This window comes from Lissotriton vulgaris, chromosome 9 (assembly GCF_964263255.1).
Source record: "Lissotriton vulgaris chromosome 9, aLisVul1.2, whole genome shotgun sequence".
NCBI lineage: Eukaryota > Metazoa > Chordata > Amphibia > Caudata > Salamandridae > Lissotriton > Lissotriton vulgaris.
Window position 1 is genome coordinate 1,211,658,327 of NC_141697.1, and position 18,560 is coordinate 1,211,676,886.

General features: G+C 43.2%; 1 protein-coding gene across 2 annotated transcripts in view; it reads right to left on the bottom strand.

The window, feature by feature from the left end:
* RPN1 (ribophorin I) overlaps positions 1–18,560 on the bottom strand; it is a 54,713-nt gene that overhangs the window by 24,227 nt on the left and 11,926 nt on the right. For both annotated transcript variants that reach the window (XM_086939300.1, XM_086939299.1), the window contains 3 exons: positions 14,519–14,728; positions 6,316–6,508; positions 153–252 (listed from right to left, as the gene is read on the bottom strand). In XM_086939300.1, coding sequence (XP_086795426.1) covers positions 153–252; positions 6,316–6,508; positions 14,519–14,728 — 503 coding nt within the window. The remainder of the gene's footprint in view (positions 1–152; positions 253–6,315; positions 6,509–14,518; positions 14,729–18,560) is intronic.

Here is an 18,560-nt window from a genome sequence, read left to right on the forward strand (position 1 = left end):
AAACCTAATATGCTTTGTGAACTTTATTAGTTCTATTCATGCATTAAGGATCATTTATGTCTTAGGTCATGACTTTTAACATGGATTCCACATTTGTGCAAGTTTAACCAATGCCCTTTTCAGAGACCGAGTTGCACGATGAAAGGACTTACTTGGCTCCTTCTGGCAGGATTATTTTCACAGTCAGAGAATCAACCAACTGCTCATCAAAGACATGGTCAATGAATCTCATCTTCAAGGCATACTGATCTCCTGTGTAGACAAATGTGCATCATAATGAATACCTCAACTACACCCAAGAAATGTATGCAATCAAAGCCTTAACAAACCTGGCAGTACTATTGTTCTAAAGAATCTATTAAGTTCCCATTACCTAGTGGCATCAGCACAGACAGCGGGAAGCACAGGGATTTACATTTTGCAAAACAATGAGACACTTCTAGGTTTTGTATCCTATTATTTAGCGAGCGACCAATACACTGATCTAAACGGGTCAAACTAAAATCTGGCAATGGACGCTGTAGCACTGCATCGCACGACAGATGTGAAATTACAGTAGGTGAATATGAGGCAACAACTGATCTACCCATATGCTCACAGCCAGGCACAGTGAATGATGGTAATGTAAAGGAGCCTTTGTACTCAAAGTATCTTGCTTGAACCTCATCCCGGTTATGCACTAGCTCACAAAGTGAATCCATATATATTTTTTTTTAATTACGATCTATAATTTCTAGGAAGGAGACACATTCCTAAAAGGAGAGCAGAGGTGAGTTTTCGGCACGGTAGCCTAGAGGTACCTCTAAAAATCCTTAACAACTCTGAAACTACAGAACAGGCACCGCTGAGCTGGCTGAAATGGGTATTTCAGTAAGCAGTAATATATGGTCACAAATGAAAACTGTAGGGAGCACTTAATCAAATGTGAAATACATAGTCTTGCTGTCTATCAGAGTACGTTCTCGGAACAATCTTAATCTAGGTCAGGTGCAGAACCCCTCTTTCACTTGAAGGCATTTGAAACTCTTGTATTTGGTCAATTTGCCTCCATCAAAAAGTTTCATGGGTGAAGCCTTCGAATGGCAATAATGTAGGTATTGGGTATGGTAGTCATGCAGTTAAATTAGAGATGGTTGGCTGTGGTCGTCTGCATGGAAGCCTCCTGCTGAATTATTGTGAGAATGTGATCTTGATGGCACCATCAGTGTGGGACATTTGTGCCAGTGAGTATCAACTACATACAGCACTGTATGAGCTCGATCAAAGACTTTGGAACAAAAGATATTGGAGGTACGTTTATAAAGGCGCCTAATCAGTCAAGAATACGTGTTTATCGTGTTCTGTCCTAAACTGACAAGTTAATACTGTTATTTTCTCTTTTTGTTAAGAAAAATTTAAACAATATTCACCTTTGAATGCTTGAAGATATAAGGAAGTACCGTGCAATTTGCTCCTTTTTCATCAACATTAAATCAGAGCAATCAAATTGGTTTTCTTCCGCCTGAAACAACTCTCTGAATGGAGGCTAAAAAAAATATCCTGTGCCAAAAAGGACAATGGACACTCGAGAAGTGGTAGAGTCCTAGTATGTGCAACGGTAGACATGATGGCAGTAAAGGCACAGTGTGGCACCTGAACAGAATTCATAGGAGGTGGCTGGCACTTTTGTCCCTTTCAAGGACAAAAAAATAATGTAAAATGCTAAACTGTCAAGCAAAAATTAGACGGTGAAAGCTCTTGCTGAATTGATCTGGAAGCAAATGTAAAGAAAAAGTTTCCGTCAAGCTCTGCATCAGAATCATCTCCATGGTACATTGTTTGAGACCTAGTTCCAATACAATCTCTTGAAATAGGACTCAAGGGCTGGATTCGTTTCTGAAGACTTTGGTACAGATCTCTGAAACATACATATCAACCCTGGTTCTTCCATCCACAATAAACCACTATTTCCCCCCTAAGTTTTTTTTTGGTGCAGCTTCCCCTTATGGCCCAAGGGATCTTTGCTCACCATTGAAGAATGTCTCAAGGCAGATTATACTTGAGAGAACAGGGAGATTTGGATATACGAGCTTTCCCGTTGAATCCCTCCACATAACTTTCAGCAATTTTAAGGAAAGCTCATTATTAAATCACAAGTCCCAGGCGTATGCATACCCAGGACCCATGAACAGATGAACAGGTACCAGAAAACTACACAGCAGTGGGCTCAACTTGGAAATTAGGGATTTGGTCAGAACACATCCAACTCTTTTGGTGAGTATGCACCAAGAGCACCCTCGACAACAGAATGCACTGTACTTGTTTGGTGGACTTTAGAGGCAACCGCATCACTCTTACCAACGAGGTTGGCTGAACAAGTCGTTTAGTACTGCAGGACCTCAAACCTTCAGACTTGGCACTTTCCCGCCAAGAGATATTGGGGATTGCAACTTATGAAAAGCTGGTGGAAGACCCCAGAACAGAAATGGAGAGCAGTCAAGTGAATATGGATACTGCACCTGGTCCAAAATCTACCATATGCTTGTCAGCATCCATCCTACAACAAAATTCAGAACCAGTTGTCAGTCCATTTTTAGCCAAACAAGCGATGATTTAAGAGCTGCAGCATTTGGCGAGTAGAGATATTTACCACCCTGCTGTGAGACAGGAAGAAATAGCAGAGAGATAAGTTCCAACAGACAAGGGGTACCAAATTCACCTTGCCAAGTACAGGATGATCAGGAAAAGCTACTGTCGATCCTCCCAAAACTTCTGCAAGTTTTTCATCAAAAGAGAAATTACATATAGAATACCCAGTGACTAGTCAAACCTGATGGCATCATCTAAGGAAGAATTCTAATGCAAGTGCATGGCAACAAACCAAGGACGCTTCCTTTCCCTTATCTTTGCTAAGAGCTTCACTTCTGTCACTTCGGGATGGAGACTGAACATCACATTAAGGCGGAGTTTACCATGTGCACACTACTGGGAATGCCAAGCTGTACAGCTCACCACACTTGCCTCCCACATAAATTGCATGACCTCCACACCACCCTGCATGTTTATGTAATGGTGGTGGTGGTGGTGGTGTCTGACAATTTAAATGGCTCTGGTGAGTCAGAATGGAAGGAGGAATTCCTGGCAATACAGAACAAGCCCTGGGCTCCAACACATTAATGTGAAGGCACGGCTCCACTGCAGGATCTTTGGTGTGTGTTATACACAAATGGGAGCCGCATTCCAGCAAGGAGGCATCCGTAGGGGTGAAGGGATAACCCATCGATAAATAGGACAGGCACATTCGACAATGTTGATACAAAAAGACTTAAAATTTACACTGGAGCTAAAAATCTTCTTGATGTTAGCTCCATTTCCTCCTGAGGCAACACTTAATGGTTCTATCCATCACCTGTTTTGTACCAGTGGAATATAGGAGACCACCAGACTCAACAGATGCAGGATTTGTAGGACCGGATTCAGAATTTTAAACAAACATCAGAAAAGCTCATAACAGGGTCATGTTTAGCAGCACCACTATGTACGTAAGCATTTCCGTAGGTATGAAACAAACTTCTTAATGTTGATTATGGAACCCAGGTCTTCAACAAGAGTCACTGTACATTTGAGATGATTGGTGACCAACGCAAAAGACATAGTCTTTAACAGCCAGTTATCTAAATATAGGAATACATGGACTGTCGACTGTGGCAGGAAAAAAATGTTGGTGTCCTGGAGATTAGGGCACAGCAGCCAATTGGTTCGCAATGAGAAACAGCAGACTGTGGTTCACGTACAACATCTTGAACTTGTCCTGCTGAAAGAAAAGATTAAAGAGGCAAATGTCATTGACTGGTTTCAGATGCATCTTTCTTGGGATCCAAGAAGCAAAGGGAATAAAACTTCTGTGCCTTTTTTTCTCCATGGGCATCACCTCTACGGCAGATATATTTCAGGGGCATGAATAAAGCATTTGAGTCAATACTGCAAAGTTGCTCTATACGGTCAGATCTCTAGGCCCAAGGAAGGTGTTTTGTCAAGAGCTTGCCCTCAAAACAGGCTCAGAGTTTTCGTTTGACACTCAGATGATAACTAGGGACTTAAGAGGTGGAGCTTCAAGGCTGGCACCACAGTCTGCATAGCAGGTGGTGCTGAACATACGGTGGACAGCACCTTGGTGGGTTCTGGCTGTACATGAAGCATCACCACGAATGTATAGCCGGGAGGCGGCAGGGTCACCGGAATCGCCAAACCTGTAATGGGCCTTCCAAAGGTGAGTAGACCGAAGGATACAGGGGTCATAAGGAAAATAATTAGCATGGCCTGCCAGAAGACTTTAAACTACATGGTTAGCTGATGTAGTCTATATTTTCAGTTTCAGTTTGTTTAGCATAGGAATTAGTTATGGCGAGGAAGAGCATGGCATCAGAGAATAGCGTTGATTTCTTCCCCAATCCTACAATCTTCAGAGACTCAGCTTCTGTTCATTGGATCTCTTGTAAGCACGAGGTCCTAAGAGTGAGGCTTCTCTAAAAGGCAGGTACAGAACTAGCTATGAGCCTTGAGGTTGAGGATAACAAGATGGAAACATCCGTAGCGTTCTTCATAGCACCAGTCTCAGATGTTCTCAGAATATCTCAAGGGACAAGCATAATCTCTTAAAAGGTTGTAAAACTTGCTGCTCTCAAGGTTGCGGCGGATGTTTAGCACGCTTTTACCCATGCACCTGCTACCCTTATCCAGAGAGGGCAAGTGAGAAGGATAACTTCCTCAAGTAAGAAAAGAATGGTACCTTCCAATGGAGCTATTTGTGCAATATATTTTAGGAGATTGCTCTACGTCTTATCCGAAGGGGAAAGAGAATGCTTTGGTGCATTCCTGCCATTTTTACCCACAAAGAGGTTAGCTTCATTCTCCAGGTGCCATTAGGAACAATAATGAACAGGTGTTCGGAGCCCAGAAACCACATATAGCTTGAGTTTGGGTCCGAAAAGGACATCTTTTGATGGAACTTGAGACAGGGTTTGAATCGCATGGTCTTAGGGAGGAAACATTTGACCTAGTTGCTGTTGCAAGTGAAGGGAATGGAGACAATCATTGAGCAGAGCTCTATACCAGCCTTGATGAGAAATGAAAAAACAAGAACCGTGTACCATCCAGCACCTTACATACTTAGAGGTCACATCCTGGATGGGCAGTGATACAGCTGTAACCATGTGCCGTCAGCTGAAGATAACAGGAGAACTATTGCGCCAGTAAAAAAGTTCCTGGATCCAGATGTGTACCTGGAAGAGATTCATAAGTGGAGGAATCTGTGAGAAACAACCGTCAATACAGCAGTGTGTTGCAGCTGCCTTTTAATGTTACTCTTGTTCGGACACTGGCAGATTGGCTTTTATCGCTGCCCTTGCCTTTGCCAACAGGGCATATAAATATGCTATTGGGAGAAGGCTCCCTCAAAAGACCTTTAGTGTTTTAAATGCTATTCTTAAATCACTTCTGCTGATTTTAGGTCTGGAGTTAACCATGACCATTTGAGATTATATAGATTTATTTTTATAGGTGCCTTCAGTTAGCCCTCTTCATCCATTGGTTTGGTCATGCATATGTTTATTCTGCCTTCAAGAACGTAGAGCATAGGGCAATGGGTCAGCCCACTGCAGCCTCTGGCTACCTTCTCTGGGAGTGATGGCATTCTGCCCTTTCGCCAGGAGCACATCCATACAAATGAATGCACTTCTATACCGGCGCCAACTAAGGCAATTTTTGCTTTCAGTCATTTAAAAAATATATATTATTAGGGCTCTGATAGCTCCCCTACTAAAATGTTTTACAAAAAACATGACAAAACCAAGCATGCATTGACAAACAGCATATGCCAGAACATCTGGCTTTACCAATATTTACTCAGAATTGGTACATTTTTGTCTTTGGGTTGCACTGCGTTGTGGGTATTCTACAAGAGATTTTATGTTTGCAACCAGTGCAGAGTGGCTAGGCATGTCTTTTTAGCCCCCTAATTTGTTTGCTCCAAAATGGAAGCACATACACATAGTTCCCCCACCCCTCTCCCCACCACGTTAAATAACCTATCCCACCTAAAGAGCCCTGTGAAATTACCTTCATGCAGTTCTGTCCATTCCATTGTTGACCTCCTATGTTGTTAGGCTAGCGCATATTTTTTGATGCCCGCCTTTTAGGCTTTCATAGAGGCCACAACGAAGTTTAGGTTTATAGGTCAGATAAATTCATTAAACCATGGTAATGCACAAAAAGACAACACTTTTACAAATTAGTTTACAATGTGATGCTGCAAGCACTGAATCTAGAACTACTTACCAAGATTGTAAAGGTATTCATAGCTTGGCAGGTTATAACCAAGTATATAATGGGTCTTCCAGCCTCCAAACAGGGGAAATCTAGGTCGGATCTCCAGTTCAACTGAATCATCTAAAATAAGAAGATGGCTAGTGGAGATGTTGCCAATCTCATCTCTGTAATACACGTCCTGAGCAGCAGCTGGAAGGATGGTCTGTAAAAGAAACAGGGCAAATACTTAAGTCTACAAACTTAAAACAATATCATGTTACTTGGCTGTCTATAAGCAATAAAATGCATCAAAGATTTCTACAATGAAAATGAGTAACAAAAACAAATGAGAATTAATTATTGATCTGTTTTACTATTTAACCACTAGGATTTAAACCCTCAGAAGACAAATTCCAAAGACAAGCACCTTTACTGCTGGAAAAACAGATTTGACTTATGTGGAGACCTCATTCTAAAATCACAGCATCAAGTGCATTCGGATTCGCTCTATAAATTCACACAGCCAATAATGGTTGGACTTCTGTTACCTCAAGGCCTGGCTCGGGATTATATATTTTCATAAGGATGCAACAAGATGAGAGGCAAGTCTGGTGAAAGCTGTAGGAAGGTGGAATCTGACTGCATGGTTACCCCTACTTTTTGCCTGGTGTTTTGATGGTTTTTGACTTCGTTTGGCTGGGATCCTGCTATCCAGGGTCCCAGCCTATCCGTTTCCCTCTCTAAATTGATTGCATGTACATTAGGTACACTAGATTGGTTACCCTTGCGAGTCCCTAGTATATGGTACCTTAGGTACCAAGGGCATAGGTACCCCAGAGGCCTAACTGGGACTGAAGCATGTCTTATGCCACACCTGGGAAGCCTTCCAAAATGACACCACAGGTCTGCTACTGTAGCCTGGGTAAGGTGGTACTTGTACTATATATATATATATATATATATATATATATATATATATATATATATATATATATATATATATATATATATATATATATATATATATATATATATATATATATATAGTGCACCTTTTGGCTAATGATCAATCCGTGGCATAGGTGTAAAATATCAATGAAGTCATGAGAATCCTTGGTGGCCCTCTATACTGTAATATCATGAAACATGAATTCGATTTAAAGATTTATGGTAATGCTAATCAAGAAATATTAGTGAAAAAATGTATATAATGTATAGTAGCTTTAAATAGCATATGGTTGATTTATCTTTTGGTTTGGATAAACATACTTGAATGTAGGTAGGGAAGGACAATTGCCGATACACAGCACAATTTTTGGGGGGTTTTTTTTTGTTTGCAAAATGAGTTAATCGATATTAAGTACAAAAAATGTACATGTGATGTGGTTACAATTCTTGTACAATCACTTTCGATTAAACTTGTGCAAAGGGTGGTAAATGCATGTTCAAAATAGTAAATGTGCTTGTAAGTTGATTTCATCACTGTAAATATTCACCACTCAAAGATGGCGCTGTTTATAGTCAGCTAGCCAGTAGTCCTTCCTTTACCTTAAGGTATGTTTAAAAACATAACGATGTCTTAGGGTTATTGACATCGAGAAAGGCTGAATGCCGAAACGCGAGGGCGTCTGTCTTGTCTGAATAAAGCAACCTGTTGAAAATGTACCCGGGAGTGCGGAGAATTCTTTGTTTGAGAACGAAGGAACTTGAGCAATAAATAAATAAATAAATATATATATATATATATATATATATATATATATATATATACACACACACATACATACACCTATAAACCTATAAGTCACTCCTATGGCAGTCCTTGACAATCCAGAAGGCAGAGTGCTTGGTTTTGTGTGAGAGGGTGCCCAAGCGTGAGCGGAGCCCCCTGCAGCTTTCGGAATCCCTTCCTTATAGCTGTTCTATGATACAGCCATACCATTTACTCTTAAGTGCATTATAACCTCACGGTAAATGCTAACTTTGGAATAGCTGCATCAAAACATGTGTTTGGTGTCAAACACTTTGGAATCTTACCCCAGCCCTCCGCCAGTCCTGGCGCCGGCGATAGAATTCCACCATTTTAGAGGGAGAAGACATGTACACACTTACTTACCTGGTAATAGTTTTTAAGAGCCCCAGCATCACAAAATGGGTGCTGCTGCTACAGACACGAGTCTGACCTCCCCAGACAGGCTTTAGTGTATTGGGGCAGGGTGGGTGCATTCAGTGAATGCTTTCCAGACAGTGTCTGGGGCACACATGGTGTCCCCGTGCATTTCCCAGTTCAAACCAGTTGCAGGGGCACTCAGGCCCAGTTCTATCATGAAACTGGACAAAGAGGAAGAGGTGTAACCACCCCTCCCCAGGTCCTCCCATAGGTGGGGCCTTAGAGTTAGTCAAACCCCTAAACTTAGTAGAAGTATAGCAACCCAGTCCCTAGGACTTTAGATTACCCTGGACGAAACTCTGAAACATATCTTGAACATTTGACATTCCATTTCGACTGGAAGACGGAAGAAATCTCCCTTGGGGTCAAAGTGTGACTCTCCTGTTCAAACAGGCACCAAAGAAGCATCTTGCTGGTCTGCATTTTCGAGGATCCCGCCGGATCCTAAAGAATCTGCGACTCAGACTTCCAGACATGTCTGAGGCAGACACAAGACCCCAGCAAAGTGGAGTCCTGTAGCCATCACAAGAGACATGGGACGGGAACTCCTGGACATCCAGCACATTTGATTGTGCATCGGCTTCCTAAGCTTTCCTGAAGTTGTGCATCGGGCTACTTGTAGCCAAGCCCTGAGCACCTTTTGCATCGAACATTGTGGGCCTACACTCCACAAGTGTTCCGTGGGGTCGCTTTTGGCATTTCTGCTCTAGGCTCCTTTGCGATCCCTGGTCCGTTGACTGGTGGGTCCCCCCGAAGGAAATTCCTTTGTTTCTTGTGCTTTCCTGGTTGCTCCAGACGTGCCCTGACTCTCCTCTAAAGGGTGAGTCCCTCAGACCTTGCTGGTCTGCACCGAAGTCAATCTTTCCATTCTACGTGGGTTGCTGTTGCCAAGGATTGTTGGGTCCAATCTGGATACCGACGCTGCAGCACTCTACATCCGACGTGGGACAGCTCGAATCCAGCTCCTGGTTGTCGTCGACGCCTCCTGGTCCTCTAGGCTGAAGAGTCAAGCTTCACCTACATCACCTGAAATCACAGACATCGGCTGGCGTCTCTTTGTCACCTTCCTGGTCACTGGCTAGTGACCCAGACCCTGTCCCCTCTGCTTTCAGGTTCTTCAGATCTCCGGTCCACCCTTGGATCTATCCGGAAACTTTTCACCTGGTCGCCTGCAGCATTTCTTAGCAGCTCTCCATAGGAAACGACGACGAAACCCGACACGAAAAGACACCTAGGCACCCAGCTTCCCTGGGTGAGGTAACACGAGTACTTTGGTGCTCCCGTGGGTCTTGACTCTCGAAGTGTCCAGTACTGAAGGGGTTTTACCGTAGTCCACTCCCAGGTGTCCTTATTCTTTAGAATTCTAACTGTATCTTTCTCCATAGAAGTCAATGATGATTCACGGCTGTGTTTAGACACTGGACGCGTCCCCAGTGGGTCTCCTGTGTCCCTACCTTGGGTGGTTCCTGGTTGCCCCAGCGGTTCTACAGGCCCTAGGCCTTGTCTCTATGCTCCGAGCTTTCTTATTATATGGTTTGTGAGGCCCCTAGGGCAAAACGTATACTGTGCTAATTTACTGTGTGCTATTTAAGTTCTTGAATTGTACTTTTACCTCTAGCCTCATAAAGAGACTAGAGGGTGGTGTTTAGAATAAATACATACACATTTTATATATACCTGGTGTGGTTCTCCTTTCATTTGATCATTCATGAGATTATAGACTGGTAAAACAAGCTGCTTTACATTCCTTCAAAACTTAGCCTGAAGGCTGCTCTCCACAGCTACCACTAGGATAGCTTTCTATAAATGTTGTCTAAACCTACCATCAATAAGGGTCGTTTGGACTGGTGCAAGGTGCCCACTAGAATAGTGGACATCATATGCCAGGCCAACTTCTCACAAAAGCTACCAAGGTGGTGCTAGGAGCTGTGGAAATTCTATTGACAGACTCTTGATTTTCTGCAGGGGACAAGAAGCCTTTATAACTACTATGTCTTTTGGACAACTAGGCATTATGTTATGACAAAAAGGAACAGGGCTGTTATTAGGGGTGAGGATAAAGAGAGCTGCAGCACGAAACGTGTCCTCCAAGCCGGTATGTTTAACTTTTAAAGATGATATATAAACGAGGAATATGAAGAGCTGTACTGAATTGGCCCAAGAGGGAAGTAGCCCTAAACCAGACGGAGAGTAAATGGTGACCCCCAAAGCCTTTAACGCAGCCGCTGCACTTCCAGTGGTCGTCAGATTGAGGTTATTATCACTCTGCAAGTGGATACCTCCCTCTTTTCCATCTCTTCAGCCGCATGGAGTCCCAATGTGACAGTCTCTTAGCCCAACTCAGATTGACACCAGGGTTCTCACCTTGTCTCAGCGACTGCCTAAGTGTCTAACCTAAAATCACCCATGTCTGTATTTGAGGCAGCCGCTGCATGAGCATGCACTGCTTCTGTAATTCAAGCGTCCACTTCACCAAGGCTGCTTTATCTCTGACTCACAAGGCCCCATCTCATCTCTGCCTGCACTCCCACCACCTACCCTTCGATCCGTGCGACAGCCACAATCTGTATGTCAGCGGGTTTGCTGGTGCCTGTATCAAAGGTCTGCAGGTGCCTGTATCAAAGGTCTGCAGGATATTTGTCCAATAAAAAGTCTGTCTTTCTAGGCTTTGGAAGTACAACAAAGGTGTGTGTATATCTGAGGGTTTGCAGGGAAAAATGTATGTGTGTGTGCGTGAGCAGAGGTGGTGTCAGCACAGGTGTATGTAACCGTACAGACATGCATGTCCATGCAGGGGTACGTTTGGGTGTGTATCAAGGTTTGTGTGCGTCTGTGTAGAGTATATCTGAAAGATTGTGTTTTAATGCAGGATGCGAGAGTCTGTTCAGGACAGGTGTTTGTACAGTATCTGTGCAGGAGTGTGTCTGCAGCGTACGTGTCTTTAGGGTGGGCATGCTTTGGGCATATCGAAGTCTTTTCAGTGCAAGGTGTTTTTTTTTTTTTTAAACAGACTTTATTGATAGACTGCACATATTTCGCAGGGCTCTGCACACCAGAGGCATCTGCAGTTTAGAAACATGACATCAACTGAAATGCAATCGACTTTTCTTTACTAGCAAGAACAAGCTAGTATAGAACAGAGCAGCACTTAACAAGCTACCCCCCTCCTCCCAGTCCCCACCCCCCAACTCAACCCACCCCTACTGCCGCCCCCCTGAGCCGTACAAGATTCGCCACGTTTCACCCACACACAACACAACGTGGACTGAATAAATAGCTGCACACACACACCCGCCTCCCAGACCCCCCCCCACACCCCATTCCCCAGCGCCTCTCGACCCCAGCATCACACCCCCGGGAGGTCATCCAACTCCACTGGAGGCTCAAGCCACAGGCCCCTATAATCAGCCAAGCGTTTTTCAAATGTTATGTTTTCGCGGGCATCCCCTAGCCACAAAAATCGGCTGCTAGAGCCCCTTACAAAAATCGAAACCCCTTTTTCCATACAGCCACAGACGGGACCCGTGGATCTTTCAAGGTGTTTCTTTTAACAACAAAATGTGACAGAGTGCGTACGCAGGCATGAGTTGCAGATTTTGGGAGGAAGGGAGAGTGGTAGGTTTTGAGAAAGGTAAGACATGTGCCTGTGCAAGGCGGGTGTGCATGTCTTTTTCTCCACATAGTGTGTATGTCTACATGAGTGGGAAAAGCTCTTAGGCACTGAACCTGTCCAGAGCTCCAGCTGAAAAAACAGCTACCTATCTTCTACAAATGCCCTCGACCAGCACAGAGTCAATTGTATGGGGATGCAGGAAAAAAGAAAGGACGGAAGAAGAACAGATACTGAAGAGAGAGAATCTGAGAAAACCGAGAAGCAAGAAGAGAATAAGCGAAATCATACAGGGGTGGGAACAGTAAAACAAATAAAAGAAAAATAAACGAAGGAAAAGAATACAAGCCAACGAACCAGTGTGACAAGAGAGGCAGAGAAAGAAAAGGAAATAAGGAAAATATTAAAACTGCAGAAAAACAAGCAAACTTTTGTCACATCTTAGGTTAAAATGTTCGATGCCACAAGGAATATACCCACTTCAGGGCTCATGAGTAATGTGAACTCACTGGTTCAGATCTGTGTGGATAGTTCAATGGTTTAATAGCCAACTACAAACATATACATTTAACTTGCAGGTCACGTCCAAGTCATAAAACAATGGGTAAATCACCTACTGTAGACCGAGTATTCAGAATAAGAATTATTTAATCCAATGACAGTAGACCATGTAATGTGTTGGTAACAGTGTTGGAAGTGCTAGATGAATGGGTTAATGCACCGACTACAATAGTTGTCTGTGTCCTGTCTTTAACAGGTCAGGATCATAATGATTTCGCTGCCTCTCAGTACACCGCTGACAGAGAGCAACATCAACAAAGTAATGCACTTAAAAAGCAATGCTGAAACACTCCTGAACGGCACCAATGTCACAGCAAAGACACAAACATCGCACCCTAAACAACCTAAAGCTTTCCCAGCTTGTTTTGTACTTAGGAAGGGAAGTTATACTTTTGCATTGTTGTAAAACATTCTCTTGGTCTAGTAGTTTAAATAACTCAGCATGTGCCTGTATCAGCATATCTTACTGATTTAAGGAAAAGGTGGGGCAAGAGATTTCATTTACAGGACAAGTAGATTTAAGTAACATTTTGTCAAGTGGCAAGTTAAAAAAAAGAAAAGAATTACAAGCCCCTTGAACTCAAAGTAGCTTTAATATGCAGAAGCAAGGGGAAATATGCGGTAAGCAGCTTCTAGCTTAGCAGAGGTCCCAGACCCAGGAGTACACAGATGTGCATTGTCAGAGATCAGGAGTTACAGGTTTATATAAAGGGTGCCTAGCACGTTGAAGAGCCCTTCAGAAAGGTGGTTGAGCAATAATCAAGAACATTCAAAATAAGAAATGCTCTTTTACAGAATGCAAGGACCAGCCAGGTAACCTGTGCTTGGGGCTTATTAGCAGCAGATCATAAAATACATGTGAGTGCACCAGGATTATTTTACAGTGCACCCATTTGGAGTACACACACAAGGCTTTTATTCTATATACTGCTCCAATGTTTTAGGTTAAACACAGCTTAAAGGTACTAGCTGAAATAGAGGTAGTCATTCCTCAGCATCTAATTGCTAAAGTGATTAAACTCAAAATGCAGCAGCTAGGACAACAATCGGTTCTCTGCGGCAGAAACCCATCGCGCCAGTGATAGCCGCCTGACACCAGATATGCCCAATTCAACCCAGTGTGCATCAACCTCAAAGCCCTACTTTGAATAGGCTGGGAACGCTTTAGAAATTCAGACTTAACATGCCTAGAATGCACAGAGCATTCATCTTATGCTGCAGAACTCATGAGTCAACTATACCCCTCGCATGAACCTCTAAAATGGCCCGAGATCCATTCCTCACCTGATCCAATGCACAGGACGCCTCCATTCTTGAAGGGTGCTTCATGCCTTAGACACCCTCGACCTGTCATCTTAGCCTACGGCTCTTAAAATGACCACCCAATGAGAGCAAGGATATACATGTTCTGTATATAATAACTTCTGAGGATAGTTTAACGAAAACAAAAAAGGACTTTGCATTCTGGTGTTATACAAGACCTAATGGTGAGGTTTTCTGGTTGCACTCTAAATGCACATAGCCCTAAATGCAAAAATCCTTTATACAAGACTCCTCCTGGCCCTGAACTAAAGTTCACACGGATCTGTGACGAATACATGGATACAAAGCAGAATTTTGTCAAACATCAAAGCCCAGCTATGATGTTTTATCTATTTTATTGTCCAGGCACCAGAAGCTTATGTCACAGATTTTCAGAAACTGGCTCGTCATGGGTGCTTTAGATTTGCATATCTCAAGAACACATACTCAATGAACCGAACAGGTTTCGAAAATGTATGTGGCTTCATCAACTTGCTTAGAAAAGTGAAAGCATCAGTACTATAAAGAGATATCCTGTAGTCATGGGCAGCAGATATTGTAGTAAAAAGCAGTACAATGATGCTTGATACCTTGAATGATTTGACAGAAGATATCCCGCTATCAGGCTGTCTTTGGTAGTCATATCTTGAGAAGGGACCCTTAAGCACTGCGCCTGTATGCTTCAAGTCAACGGTCTCCTCCACAGCAATGTTCCCCCAATGAGATACTTCGATGAGCCGGGTCATGCTGGCAATCGTCAGGAAAGGGCTATTATTTTCATAATGCACTCGAAGGGGATCCTTTCAGAAATAAAAAGTAAATAGATCAACTATTTCAAAAGTAAAACAACATAGAATATATCTTATTGTTAAAAAGGATCATTTAAAATCTCTTATAAAGATCAAACATGCTATCTAAAAATACATCTATATTAGCAAACAGCCATCTGCAAGCTTACAGACAAGCACAAACAAATGATTTGATCAACGACTTCACAACACCTGGTTAATATATATAAAACATTACTTGGAACTTGAATCAGAGCTCACGTGGTACACATCATACCCATGAACAATAACCTCCGCTTCTGTGTAAGATAGAAAAAGAGACCTCACATTTTAAGGCCCCATGGTACACCTCACACCCATGAAAACAACTTCAGCTTCTGTGTAAGATATAAACAGAGGCCCCATATTTTGAGGCTACGTGGTACCCCTCACACCCATGAAAACAACTTCAGCTTCTGTGTAAGATATAGGCAGAGGCCCGACATTTTGAGGATGCTCCGGGACAGAGGCAAATATAAAAAGCGTACAACTATATGTACAACTGCTGGCAAATCCAGCGAAACACAGCCTGCTGCAGTCCCATTGTTTTAGCCAGCAGCAGCACAGTGGTGGCTGATCACAAGGTGTCAGCCTGCGTGCCTCAAGTTTATGCGAAAGTTAGCCCTTTATGTATTTGGGCTCAATGTATTAAAGGTCTTTCACTGTCACAAAGCCAGCAGCGAGGAAACTTGGAGACTCTGCTAGTCAATTTTTGATGTATAAAAACGACACAAAATTGCAAACAAGTTGCAAAGGACAATATTGCAATTCAGGGAAAGGATGCCACAGAGAATCCTCTTCTCTTTTCACAGGAAATGCAATAAAATATTAGAGAGTATCCGTGTCAGTCTGTACAACCTGCACAGAGCGAGCTCACCTGGGGGCCAGCTGTGGACACTTGAGAGCGCAGGCACCGGTCCCATGGACCAGAGCCTACGCCTCCCTTCCTTCTTCTCGCTGCCCCTTTATGGAGCAGTAAATTCAGTAAAGACCCGTCACAAAAAAATGATCATGGAAATAGAGGTCTTCTGCACACTGCCAGATCTCCAACTCTTCAGTTTTATCTGGTAGCAACCGATTTCTGAAAATTAATACAACCTGGGTCTGTGCACTGTGGCGGACTGGTACACCCACACAGCAAAAACAATTGGTACGGTCACAATGAAGATGCTGAGCAAACCCTGCTACTGCGATGCCACCTTCAAGTGATGCCTCTAACATTCAGCTGCACCAATTGCTTTTTTCAGTGTAAAACAATGAATTTTACTGGATTGATAATACTTTGGAGTCATCTGGTGACCCAGCAGTACATACGCAGGACTGGGATTAAAATAAGCGTAACATTTCTTTAATTAGCCATTCTCTGCCTTGAATCTGGGGTTGACCCGCACCAACAGGAGACAGTCGCGGCTGCCCACCTCGGTCTCGAGTATGAAGGGGTGCTGCACTCGGCGAGGAGGGCCAGAGGTGCAAACAAACAGCGTTAAAAGGCAGCTCGCTTCTTCTTATTAAACATGTGTGTATACAACAACTTAATATTGAGATCTGTTAGCAAGGCAACTGGATTTTCCCCAGTTGCCAAATATTAGTTTATTGATGTGGCCTGGCCGTATTCTTACATTTTTTTTTACTGATCCTCAGTGAGGAATGCTCTGTGAAGTCCATAAAAACACTTAACCTGTGGGGAAAGTCCTGGGGAGTAAACGACTGGAAAACGTATCTGTCAGAAGCAAACCTTAGCGAGCTGTCCTTACAGGCATGTTTGGTTTGGGGCCTTTGACCGAGGACAAGTAGCAGGGGTTTAATGGGTTCGGTCTACCAACAGTCTGCGGGTAGTGTCTGTGGACCAGCTGTGGGGGGGGTGGAGCCATGGAACGGTGGCACTATGGAAAAGGGACTCTGGATGTGGGACAGGAACAGCAATAAAAAAAAAAAATCTAAATTAGTATACCATCTGTAAGTGTATTTTATAAAACAATGACAAACACAGTGTCCACCAAACGCTTGTGGCACGGATGCGTATAAACGCGGATAACCTTTGATTTTCAGAATTTGTGTTAACACTGAAAAAGATCTACCATAATTCAGGAAAAAAAACCATTGAAAATGGTAGGATTTTCATTACGTTTTTCTATTAGCACATAAAGACTTTCACATAAAACTCAATACCTTCCAACGTATCTCTGCTTCATGCCAGAAATAGCTCCCGACATGGAAGAAGGGCTCTTGGTGTAGCTACAAGGGATAGAACATCAGCACTAACCTCGGTGAACCAAGATGCGGAACTGCCACGTCTAGAAGAACGCAGTGGCTGGAGAACAGAATGAAACGTTTATAGGGGGCAGGGCCAGGAGAAGCTGCAACCAATGAGAGGGAAGGGATTGTGGGAGGAGAAGGAGCCGGGGAGGGGGCGCTGGACCCAGTTACCAGAGGAGTCTATGGTAGGCGAAAAGCCATCTTCAGAGTATAAGAGGGGGTTTTACTCGAGGACGTTAAACGGCTAGCACTTCATAATAATTCACTGACGTCCTTCAGTTTGGAGAACAAAGACACTGTATTGGCTGGAGGAGCATCATTCTCTAGCAGAAGTGAAAACATAAGAAATAAAATGGCAACACAGGTTATCATTTTCTTTTCCCGCACTTACTTAAGCAGAGTCGAGGGCGGGCGGGACATCCTGATGGACGCTACAGCACAGAGGAGGAGTGGTGGCACTGCTGCAAGTGCGCATGTTTGTTTAGCCGGCCATCTAGGGTGCCAAACTGACCGAACCAGAGCGCTCAGACCAATCCCAGCGCTGCTCTCAAGTTGGGTAATACCAGCACGAGAGCAGCATCTGGATTGGTGTTGAGGAGCCTGTGGACTGGCGGGAGTCAAGAAGCAGAGGTGCAGAAGAGAACTGAGGCAGGAGTCGGCATGTAAGCACCTTTTTATATTCTTCTCCCCCGCACTGCCCCCTCCCTGCCCACCACTTAAATGCCACAGCAGCCGCCACTGGTTATCGTTCACATTAATCTGCTATATCTTTAAAAAAGTAATTCCATTTTGTTTTTTAATGATTTGAAATGTGTTTTTTGTATTTATAGTGGTGGCCTGGAGGTTTTTTAATACTTATGAAGACCTTGATTCCTAGAAAACCAGAATGCAAAAATCCATTATACAAATTAAGTCTGAAAACTTTCATCCAATTTATTTCAGTCATACTTAAGAGGACATCGATGATTTTTGGAAACCTGCAAATGTTGAAAGTTTCCTTTTCATGGAGGACATAAAAAAAGTCTATATATGAACAGCCATCAGTGATGGAACATCAGCAGCTGAGCACCTGATTGAGACACGCGGTGGAATGCGAACCCAGAGTGTGTGTGTGTGTATATATATATATATATATATATACACACACTCCGGCTGGCACAGGCATGCAACACTCAGGATCCACCCAGAGAACGTCAGTATGCCTACATCCAATCCTTATATAGTCTTTCAGAATCACCAACATAAACTACTTAGCAGAAGTGATCAACAAACAATTATACTCACTCTATGCATCAGGGCTGAGTGGAACACTACTGAGTGGCCAATATACATCAGACCTCTGGTACCCTGTGAAGCAACACCACTCATGCACACCACTACCTCTAAAACACTACAAAAACGAAAGAATAAACACAACAGACAACGTAGCTGTGAATGGTACATCTCAACATCTACAAAGAGAGGGGCTGACAGTTAAACCCTCATAGATAACACTCAAGTTTCAGCCCAAAAATATGCCAGATTGTTGGTGACGGTAGCAATTCCCGTA